This window comes from Berghia stephanieae, chromosome 3 (genome assembly GCF_034508935.2).
Source record: "Berghia stephanieae isolate SIO BIC M18660-M18661 chromosome 3, UCSD_Bste_1.3, whole genome shotgun sequence".
Taxonomy (NCBI): domain Eukaryota; kingdom Metazoa; phylum Mollusca; class Gastropoda; order Nudibranchia; family Aeolidiidae; genus Berghia; species Berghia stephanieae.
Window position 1 is genome coordinate 101544950 of NC_088362.1, and position 17599 is coordinate 101562548.

Below are 17599 nucleotides of genomic sequence, written 5' to 3' on the forward strand. Positions count from 1 at the left end.
GAAGGCAGGATCTTCCGATCCGAAAGCGAGTGCCATACCACTAGACCACATAGCCGCACATAGTAGTAGTAGTAGTAGTAGTAGTAGTAGTAGTAGTAGTAGAGTAGTAGTAGTAGTAGTAGTAGTAGTAGTAGTAGTAGTAGTAGTAGTAGTAGTAGTAGTTGTTGTTGTAGTATGACCCTGAGGAATTATGAAAAAAAAAATCAAGCTTATGTGCATAGCTATGCAGGCAAGGAAACAAAAATTATGCTAAATAATTATGCGACTATAGGTTGAATGACGTGTCATTTTAAAAAATTTACACAAGGTGTCCTTAAAGTCTTTCACTGTTTAATAACGTCTTTAAAATAAAAAACTTTATAGTCAATATACTTTAAACGTGGACGTATGAATACATAAATTAAATGCTTTACATTTCGTTTACCGTTATCTGTTTCTCAAGCACCTCAATATGGTTACCATGGCTACCTATAAGTAAATTCAACTTATTTTCGAGTTCTTTCCATGTCTATTCTAGCTCTTAAAAATTGAGCTTTATATAGAGCAATATCCACTAAATGTGCTCAAAGCGCTTTACAAGGGGTCCCTGGTCAACAGCAACATTTAACATGTAGGACGCGACATGACGCCTGTTAGGCGATATTACAATATTTCGGACAAAGACAACGCTGTTAACAGCCAGGTACTCATTTTACACCTGAGTACGGTTAGAGAATGTGAGTAAAGAGCCTTTTCCAAGGACTCAACTATGCGCCGAGGGCGAGGCTCGAACCCAGGATCTTCCGATCCGAAAGCGAGTGTCATACCATTAGACCACATAGCCTCTTGTGGCATGATGGATTCAACAGAATCTCTTTTTTTTTCATGGTAAGCATGCTGACATACGGTATGGGAGTGGAATAAACATTGTATCTGGCGTAGCCACGGATAAATGTCCGGTGACCCAGGTGGCTAGGCAATCGAGTCCATCTGTCCCAATCCATCTGTTTGGAAACGTCTAGAAATTCGCTAACTGCCTGAATCCAAGTTGGAGGAACACTGTCAACTCACTCAATTCAGACAATTATGAAAAGTTTACTTCCGATTTAACAACATTTCTGTCACAGAAGTACAGTGGTAATTATATATAATTATTGTCATAGTGAGTCATAACCTGACACCATCCCTTCCCACACCACGCACACAAATGTTCAAAAGTTGGAGCTTTGACCGTATGGATTGGATTGGCTGTAGGAAGAGTTTGGGTAGCTGAGTCTGTTAGAAAGTGATTTGGAAAGTAATTTGCAACAAACTAGTGTCATAAAAAAAGGATGACAAGTAATTTTTGCTGATCATTTGTTAAACATTGCATACACCAGGATAAATTCCAGATCAATTGCTTTATTTATAGCTCTACAATAACTAAGAGAATAGAAAAAGCATGCATTTACGTTTCAGTATTTCATATTATTTTGTTGATTTTACGGTCGATAAAAACATATTCATAATGTTCTGCTTCTACTAGGATCCTGATAAAACCTTATTCATAAAGAACACATGGAAGGAAGGGGGAAAAAGGTGGACCGTTGAATAAGGAGATCGAAAGAAAAGAGTAAAGATACTACAAACAACGACTACTGTTTACATTTGATTCTCTTTTTTTTTTAAATCTTTATGTTACTTGCAACAATTTTAAGTCAATATAGTGACTAAGAAAATGAAGATGGGTACAGATAAGACTAAAGCAGTGTCCTTAAGAGCCATTATGCCTATGGAGCCAGAGCTTATCTTGGTTTCTATAGCTGGATGATAACAAATAGTTGCCACCCTTTGGTAAGGATGCTGGTCTATCAAAAACATATTCCGCCAGATGTATAGACCCAGCTACCCAATTACTAATGGGTGGACAGGGGGTCAGAAAAATATTTGGAATAAACCCAGGATCAACACCAGCCCCTTTGATACACGAGACTGGGCATTTAGAGTTCAGTTAAGAGCACAATTCGGTTCCAGGCGTGTAAGATAAGATTAAGATAAGACAAAGGGAAATATAGTGCAACCTCTCTAATGTTGTCATTGTAGCGGAGCACCCAAAAATCCAGGAGATAGAGTAAAATACTTGCCATCTACTGTGGCAGTTTCAACTGAATAGGCTATCATGAAAATAGTGCCATGTCACTTCTTGAAATGACATAGCCAGCCATTGCTTGCTGCTGGAAAACATATCACTCCCAGCTTGTCTACACCTAACTTTGCCTGGTCTATAATAATGATAAACCACAACATGAGAGTGTTGATCGCTCGACGCTGCTTGAATCACATCAGCATTTGTCAGCAGCCGCTGCTTCTTTTTTTTCTATGTGGTTCAAACCCATGTTATTCGACTTTGTCTCAGTTCTTGATTATTGTGGTCAAGTTATGAGGTGGCAGTGCAAGTTGCACAAGCATTCACTAGCTCCCCTGCCAAAGGTATTATAATATGATGATGATGATGATGGTGATGACGATGATGATAGTGTTGTTGTTGATGCTGTTTAATTTTTTTTTTAATTTTTTAACGATAACTACTATGCTACTAGTGTGCATCTTGTGTGAGTGTGTCTATGTCAATATTGTATTGTTATAAATGTGTAACCAAATGACAAATTGCCACTTTTTTGGGGACAATAAAGATATATTATTATTATTATTATTATTATTATTATTAATCAGCGCTTTTCTCTTCAACTTGGTAGAAGTAGGAGTGGACACTGTAGTTTGGTTTTGTATTCATGTGCATGATCTGCGATAAGAAGTAATTATGTGTTAGTAGCACAGTATCTCACAACTGGGCCGTGTTTCGTGGTGGGGAACATTTTCATTCACTAGCTGGTCGACCTTTGCGACTCTTGCTCGCGAAACGGCAGTTGACCAACTAGTGGACCCTTGAAAACACCTGTCAATTGGCCTAAAGTGGTCAAATATTGGTCAGCTGTTCATTCATTTTCATTGGCTACTACTACAGGCTTTCAATGGTTGGAAAGCACTCAAAGTGCCTCATGTACTGTAAACCCATTCTGAAAACAAACATCTTGAATATAAACATCCATGCTCACATCTCATCTTTCTCAATATAATATTAAAAAATGTGAGTTTTCATAAAGCACAATATCCACTAAAATGAGCTCAATGCACTTTTACAAGGGGTCCTATGCTAATTTTTTTCAGGACAGATACAATGCTGTTACTGGTCAGCTACTCGTTTCCCATCTCAGGACAGTGAGAGGATGTGAGAAAAGAGCCCACTCCAAATATTCAACTTTGTGCTGCCCACAGCTTGACTTGAACTGTAGGTCAGAATAAAAAAAAACATCAGGCAGTGAAACAAATAAACAAAATAAATACATTAGAGCTTTGTATACAAATATTTATTTCTCAAGCATCGTGAATATTCTCCCTCCCCCTCCCTCCCTCCCTAATCGTATGTACAAAAACTCAGCTATTTCAATTTTATTTTTTCCTGGGCTTCTTTGCACCACTTGCTTTGTTTGGCTGATCAGAGCGAGGCATCTTTCGCTTTTTCAAACCTTTCAATTTCCGAGCTTGCAGACTATCAAAGTTTTGAGTTTTCATATGAACACGTCCAAGTCTGTTTCCCAGTGTATCTCTTGATATATTCTTTTTCTTCTTGGGCTGAAATTTACAAAAATAAAGTTTTTGAGATCATTACAATCTAATTTGAAAATTCTGATGATCAGTCTTTTTTATAATCAAAACTAATGAAAAAATTGATATTTATTTCTATAAACTTAGATTTTTAAAAGCCATGTTCCACTATAGGCATGTCATTAACTTTTTCAGGGTAAGTGCCCTATACCAAGTGATCTGAAATATGTACAATCAGTGCTGCCAACCCTTGCCCATGTAAATGTGTACAATGGAGAGCCAAAATGAGTAAGATTTTGAAAAAATGCGTACAATTCGGAAAAAAATCGATAACTAGCACTAAATCTGACAATGGGCAATTAGACCATACAAGAAATGATATAATCAATATTTGAAAGAATGAATAAGCTTACATTTTATATATGATAAATAGTATCAACTTCCAGATCCATATATAATTCTGATGGGTCAAGAAACAGATAGTGTTTAAGGACACCAAAAAAGTGTATGAATGCTAAAAATGCTTAAATAATAGAAATTTAATTATGCGTACAATCTTCAGAAAAATGTGTACAATGAATGAAAATGCGTAAAAATACGCATTTTTTTACGTAAGGTTGGCACCACTGTACAATTGTAAAATGTAAATCCTCTTCAATAGAGATGTGTTTCGTTATTATTTGTTATCAAAAAATGACACCTTTCCTTGTGGCATTCTATGATGCTGTTGCCCAGGCATTCAATAAAGAAATATTATAGACAACCATCACACAAATGTCTGTGCGGCTATGTGGACTTGTGGTATGACATTCGCTTTCGGATCAGAAGGTCATGGGTTCGAGCCTCGCTCGGCGCATAGTTGAGTCCTTGGAAAAGGCTCTTTACTCACATTATCTCACTGTACTCGGGTGTAACATGAGTACCTGGCCGTTTACAGCGCTGTCTCTGTCCGAAAATTGTTTTATTTCGCCTAACAGGCGTTATGTCTTGTCCTAAATATTAAGTGTTGCTGTTGGTCAGGGACCCCGTGTAAAGCGCTTTTAGCATGTTTAGTGGATATTGCACTATATAAAAGCTCAATTTCAATTTTGATGTAAACAGGAATTGTTGTCAAGGTAATTAAAATAGTCTTGCCCGATGAAACCCCCACCCCCCCAAAACAGAAGTGTTTGAAGAAAGGATTGATCCTTGAACCTTAAGGTCACAGTGCAATGCAACCTCACCCTCTTATTATCAGGAACGAAAATGGCAGACAGTAAACTGACAACAACAACAAAGCTTCTGGCATTGATAAGGTGACTGCCAAACCCAAATCTCCAATAGCGAAGAGGAAGAAGAGAGCTTTTATTTTAAAATGAATTCATTATCTTTTTCTTTTAGAAATGACTAAAAATCAGAAGAAGCCATATTGATCATCCTCACGAGAGTTATGATTTTCTGTGACATAAGGCAAAACGATTTTGATAAAAGCCTGGGTGAAAAGTGAAAAAAAGTTTGTTTTTTTAAAAGAAAAGATATTTTTGGTACTATTCATGCATCAAACATGTGAATTGCTCTGTAGGAGAGGTAGTAATAAGTTATCTTTCTGACAATCAGAAAGTTTAGTTTGATTTCCACTTGAGAAAGGCTGCATCTTTTTCTTTTTGATGTATGTTTCATGAATTATACACATCTCTTCTCTTTTATTTTTGCAGACGAGTCTTACATTTTCACATTCATGATTTTTTTTTTAAACATAAGATAAAATCTGTGGAAACAGTGGAAATGTTTCTATATAACTTTGTAAAATTGTTATAATCAGAACATGTTTTTAACAATATAGTAATACACGTACTTTGGCTTCCGTGGGCTTTTTGAGAGCTCTTTTGAAGGCATCATCAGAAGCAAGGTGTGTCCTTCTGGGAGTTAAATCCATGGACGGACCAAATGGCTCCAACTCTACTCTTGGTACCCTTGAACCAGACTTCTTCATTAAAACCCTGCATTGCAACAACAATGAAATAGTATTAAAAACTGTAATCACTGAATTTGGTACCCACAAAACGAGAAGAAAAAAAATCAAATCAAATCATTAAAATAAAAAAATTAATTTTAAAAAACGACAACAAAAAGTCCAATAAAGTTAATCAATAGTTATACTGTGACTATTATAATGATAATAACTGCGGAATTAGAGCACAAAATCTCTGCTTTTGAGATGAAAAGTTATCTTAAACTCCTATGGGTGCCGTAAGCAGAACACAGAACCAATAAAGACGAACTGGAAGAAGTGCAAGTTCGTGCAGGACGACAGGAACCCCTCATCACCACAGTTAGGAGGAGGAAACTCATGGTTTGGCCACAATGTGAAGCATGAAGGTTTGTGCAGAACAGTGATGGAGGGTACCCTTGAAGGAGGAAGAAGAAGAGGAAGACAAAGGAAAGTTTGGATGGACAATATCAAGGAATGGACAGGAATGAAGATGGAAGAACTCTTGGAGCAGGCCAACAATAGAGAAGAATGGCGGAAAGTCGTGAGAGCTGCATCCCGTGTATCCCCCAGACGATCATCAGATCATGGGATGAATGAATGAATGATTGTGATAACATGCCACCGGAGACAAGTGGCCAATAAAGAACTGCAAACATTAATAGTTTAATAGTGACAGGGAGAAAACAAGTTCAATAATTTTCACCCCTCAAATTTAACCATACTATTCCATGACAACGAGGAAAAAAAATAAAAGAGGGGAAGGGAAATCAAATATGAAATAAGTTCTGACCTCAGTAACTAAATAACTAGGACCTGCCGATTGATGTCAACCAATGGCAATGCTGGCTTATTGATCAGAGTGGCGCAAAGTTGTGAAGTCTGCATCTTACAAGTTTCCACGACAACCATCCAGTCATGGGAATGAGTGAGTGAGTGAGTGAGTGAGTGAGTGTGAATAATTTTCCTGCATCATTAGACATTTATTTGAAAAAGCCCAAATATTTCCCATAACATGCAATAATCACCTGTAACCACGAACGTAAATCATTCCTTTATCCCCATGGACTGTGATGACATGCTCTAAGCCCGACAAGCAAATGCTTTCAACATTTGGGCCTCTGAAAAAATCTGGAAGAGTGAGATAAAGTTTATGAAATTATAAGTCATATACAACACAGAGCTCAGTAGATTTATTGAGAAAAAAAAAAAAAAACCAATCCAAAGAAGTGGAAATGAAAACATGCTAAAGTAAAAAAAAAAAAGAGAGAGAAATTCAATAATGAATAGTTAACAACCTTTTCCACTAACATTCCTTTAAATGTTGTTTTAAAAATCTGAATCTGGCTTTAAAGAAAAAGATGGTTGGATAAAAAGAAAGAAAGAAAGAAAGAGAGAGAGAGAGAGAGAGAGAGAGAGAGAGAGAGAGAGAGAGAGAGAGAGAGAGAGAGAGAGAGAGAGAGAGAGAGAGAGAGAGAGAGAGAGAGAGAGAGAGGAGAGATTGTGCTGATTTTTTAAAAATCTTGTATAAAATAATTAATCAACCACAATCAGTTGAATTGGAAACTGAGCTCAAAGAACCCACTCTTTAAGGCTTCTTCTATAGCATTTCAGTTCTGCAAGAAGACAAACTTACCAATTAGAAGGTTTTTTACTCGTCTGTTTTCTTCAGTTTCCTCAAACATTTCACCGGAGAACACAATGCATGGCTTTGTCCCAAATCTTGGTTTTGTTTCCTACATAGAATCAATGATTATAGATTAAGATGGAAATAAAGTGAGTGCTAGCCTAAAAAGAGTAAGAATTGAGGATATTACTAAAGGTAATGGTTCTGTACTATATTTTGCACTGATGCCTGTATGCAATGTTAAACATTCCTGCAATTTCCTGGCAGTTGGCATCTCAAGAGTTGACCAAATTTTGAAGCAAATGTGGTGTATGGCTCTCACTCCTAATTAGATTGGTCATTTGTAATCAATACCACAACACTGTTTCTTTTCAATCTTGGGTAAATCTCAAACTAAACAACCGTCCATTATACTCTATACGTCTCTTACATGTGATTTTACCCCACATAGGAGAATTTGGCTCGAGAATTAATAAGCATCAAAAAATTTTTTTAAAAGGAATCTTAATGACAATTGGCTGAATTCAACGAAATATAAATTTTTCAGTTTAATAGCTTTGCACATCTTTTAGAAGCAAAATTGTGCACATATAATATAACCTCATGATTAGAAAAAGGATAGGGATAAATAATTTACATGGTATGCTGCATAAAACAACCACAATGATGTTGGGAAAATCAGAATTTAAAAATGTTTGGAACATGGACTAATTAGAACTCATGATGCATTGCACTAATTAAATAACATATCAACCTATTGTATTTGTAATATAAAAAACTCAACTAATCTGTCAACATTGCTTATTGCTAATAAATAATGAATATGTCCATGCCAAATTAACCATAAAGCTACAAATCACATTGCCATCTATGCATACCCTCAAATAGTTATAGATTTATACACACCACACATACAAATATATACATATTTTAAACAACTCACCTTAAAGTCATCCATGGAAACAAACTTTTCCACACCAAACTCAGCCATATCTAAAACATTTCCATTATATAAACGGCCTGTGAAAGAACAAGTAATAAATAAATAATATGAACATTCAATATGAAACAGAAATGTTTCATTTTACTAACAATTTCTATGATTGCTTTCTCATTTTCCACCAACATTTGTCCAGACTGGGCATGTAGAGACCCTTTCTACATGTGGATCTGGATTTTACATTTAGCAACCAAAACATTTCGAGTAAAGTATTTGTTCACTTTTTGAAGCAATTATAGTTCTTTTTTCACAATACCTTGTGTCTGTGCCTAATTTTGCCAGACCATACTCAAACCCACTACACTTATATATTTGGGAACTCTTGGACGATATTCTGTGACCAGAATTTCTTAAGCTTCTTATTATATAGCCCAATATCTACTTAGTGTGCTCAAAAACAGCTTACAAAGGGTCCTAAACCAACATGACCACTAAACATGTGGGACAAGAAATGAAATCTGTACGGCATTATTACAAAATTTTCCCACAGAAACACTGCTATCAACCAGGTTTTTATTTTATATTTAAATAAGGTGAGAGAATAAGAGTAAAAAGCCTTTTCTGAGGACTCAACTTGGCCCCACCCATAAAAGGGTCTGAACCAGAGACCTGTATGTCACAAAACAAGAGCCATAGCACATGACCAAAATGTTTTGCTTTCTCTAACCAACAAAATAGTGAACCTCTTGTGAGACAAAACCCATGTGAACAATGTTAAGTCCTTGTGAACAAGATTTTGCAATGCATGCATGAGAGTGTCTCTCTACGGGAGGTCACATCACTGATTTTGTCATATAAAATAAATGTTTCTTAGATTTTTTTTTTTGTTTATGTTATTCATTGATCTATGTGATTCCAAATTTTCATGCCTTTTAACGAATGTTATTATAGCTTCTGCAATGTTAAAATAACCTTGAATAACCTTCTCTAATTTATTCATCAAGTTTAAATAGTTCACAACAGTAAAGTTATTATCTTGATTATAAACAAAAAGGTAATGTTAGAAAAACTGACCCATGACAATATTATTAGGCCTCTTTTTGTTATGGGACCCAAACATAAATAAAGAACTGTCTGTTTTTCCGGCAAAGAATTCCTGTTGATAGAGGGAAGAATTGAAATATATAAATCTTAAAAATCACTCAATCAACACAGACGTCACACCTCTCCAAAGAAAAAAAATAAAATAAAATTTAAAAAACAATAACCATGAAACAAAAACAAAAAAAGCACATGTGAACTATACAATACTGTAATAATAATGAAAACCTCTCAAAAACAAATATAAAAGATTCTCCATTACAATAAGTCCACAATTGCTATCTGCTACATATATTTGTTAAAAATTCTTATTTGTTATCAAGACTGCAATGTTAAGCACTAATTCTTATACACTTCAAAATTTTAACTGAGCAGTCAAGTGGTTTGAAACTGAAAATGGATAATTAATGCATGGAATATTAATTTACAGATTACTCGATGATGACAGACATAATTATTTTAAAAATGGTTTTACATACCACTGAAGACTGATCATCAAATGGCCTTGTTACATTTTTCCTGTTGGATAAAGATGAGGAGAGACAACTTAATTTATATACACATAAAATAAAATAAAAATAAAATTCCCTTTATTCATCCCCAAGGGGAAATTTGTCTTTAGGATCTATTCAAGGGAAGACTGGAATAACCTGGGCGCCAGCCGCAGTGCAGCGCCGCAAAGTGATCTAGGGCTAGGTGACTTGCTCAAGGCCACACAGCGCAGCGGCCGGTGATCGAACTCGTTACCTTTTGGGTACGAAGCAAAGACCGTACCGCTGAGCCACGCTGCCCCTAAACTCATATCGGATGTAAAAATTAGTTATACAGTGCCAGTATCCATCCTTGGTGCTTTGAGAAGCTTTACAAGTAAAATTCCTTTACATTATATTCTTTTGATCATCAATATTGGTCATTCATCTGGGGTTTTTTTGGTATCCATTAACTCACTTCAATTAATCCAATTACTTCTTTGTATCTCTGATTGTTACAGCTCTTGCAGCACATTAAGCTCATCTAATTGTACAAGGAAGATGATAAATTTATAGGAGTCAAGCAATAATCAATCGAAGAAAAATATCAGAAACAAATAAGCAAGTTATGAAAACGCTTCGTTCATTATTAATATCCGTCATTGGTACAGTTGTTTTTTGGAGCACAGCAATGACCTTCTTGCAGAAACATGCTTTCTTGTTACCAAAAAAAAAAAAAAGAAAGAAAGGGTGAGCTTTTATATAACTCAAAATTCATTCAGTGTACTCAAAAAACCTAACAAGAGGTCTCAAGCCAACAACAACCCTTAACGTGGAGAATGAGACATAATGCCCGAAAGACACTATTTCAATCTATTTTTGTAAGGCACAATGCTATTACTGATCAGATACTCAATTTACACCAAATTAAGGTGAGAGAATGTGAGTAAAGAGCCTTTTCCAGGGACTCAACTCTGCATCACCCGAACATGGGACTTAAAGATCAGATGTTGATGACCTGAAATAAGCATAATTTTGGAGGAGCCCTTCACGATTTGAACTTAAAGGTAAAATTATCCTCAAAGTCTTAAATTCATAACAAAGCCCATCCATTAAAGACACTTAGTGAGTGGAAGGGAACAGTCATCCAAATCTAAACAAATGGCACTTAGTGCTAATCTAATCAAGCTACACAGTATAACCATCGATGCGTTTGCGTATCAGAATGCATTTGAGTAAAATATAAACCTGACCAAGAGTACCATCTAAAAGAAATCTATGTGTTTTCTGTAACATTTATGGTCTGATTGAGAGAATCTAGTGAGAACTAATCACACAACTAACGGTCAAGAAACAAAAATGAAAAGCAGAGTGATATCACTTTGCTTTATTCAAATGTTTGAAAACAACCAGTTATGTTTGAACAGGCTTGAGGGTGTGTCACAAAGCCAATGTTTTAATAGTCAAAAATCGACTTATTAATTGACTGACAACAAAGTTGTTTTGATTTTTATTAAAGCAAGAAATGAAGAGAGTAGGAAAGCACCAGAAGACAATAGAGAATAAAAATTTCACAGCTGCGATGGGGGCTCGAACCTATTTTATCCTATACTGTCTTCTGGCACTTTCCTACTCACTTCATTTCTTGTTATTATCAACAAAAGTGCCTGCTCCAATCTGAATGTGATTTAAAGCACAGATAAAATAACAAAATATAGCAGAAATATGTAATTGCTTACTTGCTGAATATGGTGGCATCAGGCTTCTTTAAAATATACTGCAAAAAAAGATAAAGAGAGTTATAAGATTTTAAAAAAGAGGTAATGGATGAAAGCAAAATAAGTTATAAATAAATAAATAAATAAATAAATAAATAAATAAATAAATAAATAAAAAAATAAATAAATAAATAAATAAATAAATAAATAAATAAATAAATAAATAAATAAATAAATAAATAAAGGGAATTCCTAATATTCTTAACAATCATTTATCATCACTAAAACAAATGGATATTGAATCTGATGCGAAACCTACACTTCCAGCACGGTTTCCTCGAACTCCTCGGGACATGCAAAAATGTTCTTCGAGGAAACCATACATTGCCATGACATTTGATAGGGAGGGGGGGGGGGGGTTGTGACTCAGCTGTACGGTCTTTGCTTTGTACCTGACAGATACCTAGTTCGAATGTCCACTGTGTGCGGCTATGTGGTCTTGTGGTATGACACTCGCTTTCGGATCGGAAGGTCCTGGGTTTGAGACTCGTGCTCGGCGCATAGTTGAGTCCTTGGAAAAGACTCTTTACTCACATTCTCTCACCGTGCTCAGGTGTAAAATGAGTACCTGGCCGTTAACAGTGTTGTCTTTGTCCGAAAAATTGTAATAATAGGCGTTATGTCCCGTCCTACATGTTAAATGTTGCTGTTGACCAGGGACCCCTTGTAAAGCGCTTTGAGCACATTTAGTGGATATTGCGGTATATAAAAAACCTCAATTTAATTTAATTTAATGTGTTATGTGGCCTTCAGCAAGCTACCTCTCCCTAGCTCAATTTGCAGCGCTGTGCTACGCTGACACCTGGGTTATTTCAGTCTTCCCTTCGTAGTAACACATCATGGTGCGTGGCATTGGAATTGGAACTAAAGCGAACTGATGAGAATAAACCAAGAGGTTCTTTTATGTGAAATAGTGATGGAATGTGTGAATGGCTGTGTATAATACTGCATACAGACAAATGCAGTGTAGATAAGTGCACACAAAACACTCATATAAGTAACTGTCAATATCACAAAAAGTCATCAGTAGTCGAAATCACCAGGCATATTTTTTTTAAAAGACCCTTTAATTAATTAATTATTTTACATTGGATGGGCGAAATTAGTTCGAGGAAACTGTTAAAGGGATGGAATGACAACAAAGAATAATAAGGACAATATTTGGGGCATTCACATCAATTCGAGGAAACCGTGCTGGAGTGTATGAGATCAGTGACTTAAGCCCTTAAACCCAACCTGAAAATAGGCAATTGATGATGCTTTGCCATTTGGCTCTTCCCTGGCCTGGATTGTCTTCTACACTAAGTGGAGACTTGTTTCTATGTGTTCCTAAAATGTGCTCCAATGCAAACTATTTCTCCTTCTTCATTCTCCTTGAGGATTCCATGAGAAACTGTCATATAACGCTGTAGACATTTATGTAATGTTTAGTGAGAGAAGGAAACAATTGTTCCATAAAGATCCAACAGTTAGATCAGAAATAGCTGTTACTCCAAGCATCAGTAACACACTTTATAGTCACCTGGAACAACTACAAAAGACGTCTAACTTCGACGTCATGGCACAAGACCGAAGGGCTAGAGCTCAGGTGGTCGCTGGTTCGGATAAGTAAGTAAGTAAGTAAATAGCTGTTACATACCCATTCTTTTAAGACTTGTGTCACTGTCTGGCTTGTGTTTCCTCCTTTAAAAAACAGTGTGTGCTTCGTATTTTCAAATATTTTGGGCTCCTTCTTCTCAAGATATCTCTGACCTCTCTGGGTCTTTGGCTTTCTGTGTATATGAAATTAGATAAAAATCACATGATCATGATTCATTCAAATTCAACAATAAAGAATTAAATGTGAAATAAATCAAATTTTTAAACACAATAAAAAAATTTGATTTAAAAATATTGCAAACTTGGGTCATTTTGTCTGCTTTCCTTGATATCTTGCTTTTTCAGCCTGAGTCTGGGAAGGAACATTGGATTGGCTTGCCAAATAGTGAAAAAAGAGGAAGGAGTTTGGGAAATTCATAAAGAATGATAGAGAGGAGGGGGTTTTGCTAAACGGGTTCCGACTAGCAACTCATTTATAATTTATTTATTTTTTGGATTGGTTCCGACTATTTGTTCCTCTCTGAGGCAGATTTTAAAATCGATGCCACAGTCCAAATCGCTTGATTGAATCGACTGGTGTAACAATAGCTGAGCGATGCATAAAAAGTGGTCTGGCTTTTGAACAAAAAACCACTCAAGAACCCCATAGCAGAGGACGATTCAGGAAAGTTGATAACAGACCCCAATGCGACAATTACTCTATTATTAAAATTCTACAAAATAAAGTTTTACAAAAAAAAGATGGCACACAACCCATATTCTCATGTTTTATTTCAGGATCATTGCCTGTCATGTTGTTTGGACATCGATGTTTGTGCTATCAATGACAAAGTTTGTTTTCATAATTAACCAGTGCCGGCTCCTAGCCTAGGTGACTAGTGACGTCACAGTGTTTCAGGCAGGGGAATCCCATTTCGTTTTTCAGTCAGCAGGAGCCCAGTTTCAGTCAGACTGATTCCTTCCTATAAAAATTCTGTTTCTCTATAAACCAGAGACAAAATTCAAACGGTTTTGTCAATGCAATGGGATGATTTAAATCTGTCCATTTTTTTTTAAATTTTAAACTGAAACTTAAACTTTGAAAACTGAATTTTCGGAAGGAGGCCTTCCGAAAGCTCCTAGATACTCCCACATCCCCAGTCCAGTATTTATGTTTTTTATAATGTTCTAGTAGGGGGTTTGGGAGGGGGGGGGCACATTTTCGTTTTGTTTCCCCCTCCCAAACCCCCTACTAGAACAATTTTTTTTTTTTTTAATAAAATATAAAAAACACTGGGTGAGTCGTGAGCTTTCAGTTCAGAACGGAAGGCCTCCCGAGTTTCATTTAAGTTTAAGTGATAAAGTTATTTGGTATTGATGTGTACTTTCTGTTACCACGATTCTTACACTATTCGCTGCATCTTGGGGTCACTGAATGTCCGGTAAGATAGGTTTACAAAGTCCACTCAAACAGTAAACCGGCAGCCCAGAATCCAAACCTCGCCAACGCCAACACGCTGAATTGTTTTGTTTACGTTTAGCCGGAACTCATGAATGGAGTGGTTAAAATATAAATTCGCTTTTCTAATTATAGTGGTTGAATTATAAATTAGCCCGCCTTGTGCGGCGACGTGGTCTAGTGGTATGACACTCGCTTTCGGATCGGAAGATCCTGGGTTCGAGCCTCGCTCGGCGCATAGTTGAGTCCTTGGAGAAGGCTCTTTACTCACATTCTCTCACCGTACTCAGGTGTGTAAAATGAGTACCTGGCCGTTAACAGCGTTGTCTCTGTCCCAAAAATTTGTAATATCGCCTGACAGGCGTCATGTCTCGTCCTACATGTTATGTGTTGCTGTTGACCAGGGACCCCTTGTAAAGCGCTTTAAGGCTTTAAGGCACGTTTAGTGGATATTGCTCTATATAAAAGCTCAAGTTTTTTTTATTATTATTATTAGTAGACAACCACATCATCATCACCACCACCACCACCATTATCATCATTTACATCATCATCATCATCATCATCATCATCATCATCATCATCATCATCATCATCACCACCACCACCACCACCGCCGCCGCCACCACCACCACCATCATCATCATCATCATCATTATTATTATTATTATTATTATTATTATTATTATTATTATTATTATTATTATTATTATTATTATTATTATTATTATTATTATTATTATTATTATTATTATTATTATTATTATTATTATTATTTTCATTACATTATCATTTTCATTATTAATTACTTTCACCACTTGGAACATCTAACACTTTCAAAGCACTTGTGACCATTTTGTGTCATTTTCAGCGCGAGTCTTTTCAGCGTCAGATCGTAAAAAGGTGGAAGATCCAGAAATAAGGAGACAAAATCGGCTTTGGGGTCTAATGGCATGAGAATCAACTTCTGAACTACAGATAAAGACTTCGAGTCCCGCTATAACAGTGCGAAGGCGAGTGCTCTTTACTCATATTCTCTCATCTTACTCAAGTGTAGAATGAGTATCTGATTGAAAGTGAAAGCAGCGTTCTCTCTGTGTAGAAAATATAATGTAGTTTGCAGTGCCCTGCAGGCGTCATGTTTCATCTAGAATGTTAACTCACTCAACCCTAAAACCGATTATATCCGTAGTTTACCCGGGGTTACTTTTACCCCATTATTACCTTTTTATGAGACCAATTATAGGCATAGTATCAAAGCTAATGTTTCTAGTTTTTGCATGTTACTGGTAGTTGAATAAAACTATCTAGACGTACATTTTTAATACATTTTTTACAGTTTTGAAAAGTAGCAAAAATTTCTAGGATTGAGTGAGTTAAGCGTTGCTGTTGGTTTGAGATTCCTCGTAGAATGTCCTGATCACTTTTGTGGATATAGATAGTTCGAAGATGACGTTACTCGGGTCTTTGTTATTGTTTTTTGCCATCCGCGTTTATGAGTAATGCTCACTGAACTGTATTAACCCGACTATAAACGTTCATGTATAAACACAGTTTTGTGTGTTGGTCCGTTATACTTCCGGATGGCAATGTTATGAGCTTCTTAGCCAAGCGCATACTATCTATAGCCCTGTATAAAACTAAAAGTTCACGTTTTTTGTTTATATTGTTAGTTTACTTACTATCACCATCATCATCATCATCATCATCATCATCATCATCATCATCATCATCATCATCATCATCATCCATCATCATCATCCATCATCATTATCTCGCTTGCAACATTTTTAGGTAATCTCAGCATCAGTAAAAAGGAAGTTGATAGGGGGAAAAGTGGTAGATCTGAATTTAAAAGCGTCAACAACAAAAACGTAAGACAAAGGGGACTGATTCAAATATGGAACAGAATATTCCATGAGCAATCATATATCAACATATGTGTTGTTTTTATTGTTTTAAAGGTTTTACAGCGCGTAAAGTAACAGAAAGGGGAGTGGTTCAAAAAGGGAACAGGTTCAGATTCCAAGAGTACACCATCAATGTACTTAGTTTGAGATCACCTTAAATGTCTCACCCAGACACCAACACAAGATCCCACTAAGAGGAATACACTCAAATGCTTACATTCAAAGTAACAAATATAACAACACATAACAGAGAGATGATTTACAATACAAGGGGAAAAAATATCATCTCCCAAAACAATAACTATGCATTTGACTGTTTCCCTCCCAGCCAAGCACTACGGCCAGGGCCAGGGCAAAACCAAGTAATCTCATTCCAAGACAAAGCCAGAAAGCAAATGGGAAAACAGATATAAGATAAGGGGATAGAAGACACAGTAATTGCCACCCTGCCCACTATGGGAGGCCAGGAACCCTACCCAATATCCGGCTAGGGCCAGGACAAAATCGAGAGATTTTATTCCAAGACAAAGACAGAAAGCATGTTGGAAAACATATATAGGAGAGTAGAAGACACAGTAGGTGTGCCTCCCTGTCCACTATGGGAGGTCAGGAACCCCCTAGCGCGTGCGCGCGCGTGTGTGTGTGTGTGTGTTGGGGGGGGGGCAACATTTGCCTTACGGGAAATTCCTCTCACAAACAAATACTCACACAATACAGACACACACACATATTATACACACAGGGAGAGACAGAGAATGGAGAAAAATAGAAAAAAAAGAGAGAGGGATGGTTTTGCCAATTTCGCTTTAACCGAGAGAGAGAGAGAGAGAGAGAGAGGGGGGGGGGGGAAGAATCATGTCTTCATTGTATATTTCAGAAAATATGAAATAATGCAGTGGCATGTATGGTTTGGGGTTAGCGTGGCTAAGCGTGACGGTTTAAAGTTTTTAAAGTTTTTAAGGGTTTTACGGTGCTTGCAACACATTTAGGTTATATCAGCGCCAGTAAAAAGAAAGAAAATGGGATAGTAAAAAGTTCTAGAATTACAATTAAAGCACCCAAGAGAAAGTAAGACAAAGGGGAACTGGGAACAAATAGGGATCAGATGCAGATTCCAAGAGCAAACCATCAATGTACTTAGTT

The 17599-nt window shown here is 36.4% G+C and overlaps 1 protein-coding gene across 1 annotated transcript; it reads right to left on the reverse strand.

Annotated features, from left to right (window-relative positions):
• Positions 1-3429: 3429 nt before the first annotated feature.
• Positions 3430-14648, reverse strand: LOC144968995 (ribosome production factor 2 homolog). Its single transcript, XM_078907927.1, has 10 exons — positions 14495-14648; positions 13149-13281; positions 11471-11508; positions 9741-9780; positions 9235-9316; positions 8164-8240; positions 7230-7329; positions 6622-6724; positions 5459-5603; positions 3430-3651 (listed from the first exon to the last, which is right to left on the reverse strand). Exons 1-10 carry the CDS (start codon positions 14506-14508, stop codon positions 3469-3471), a joined length of 915 nt encoding a protein of 304 aa, XP_078764053.1. The 5' UTR covers positions 14509-14648; the 3' UTR covers positions 3430-3468.
• Between the last annotated feature and the right edge of the window lie 2951 nt (positions 14649-17599).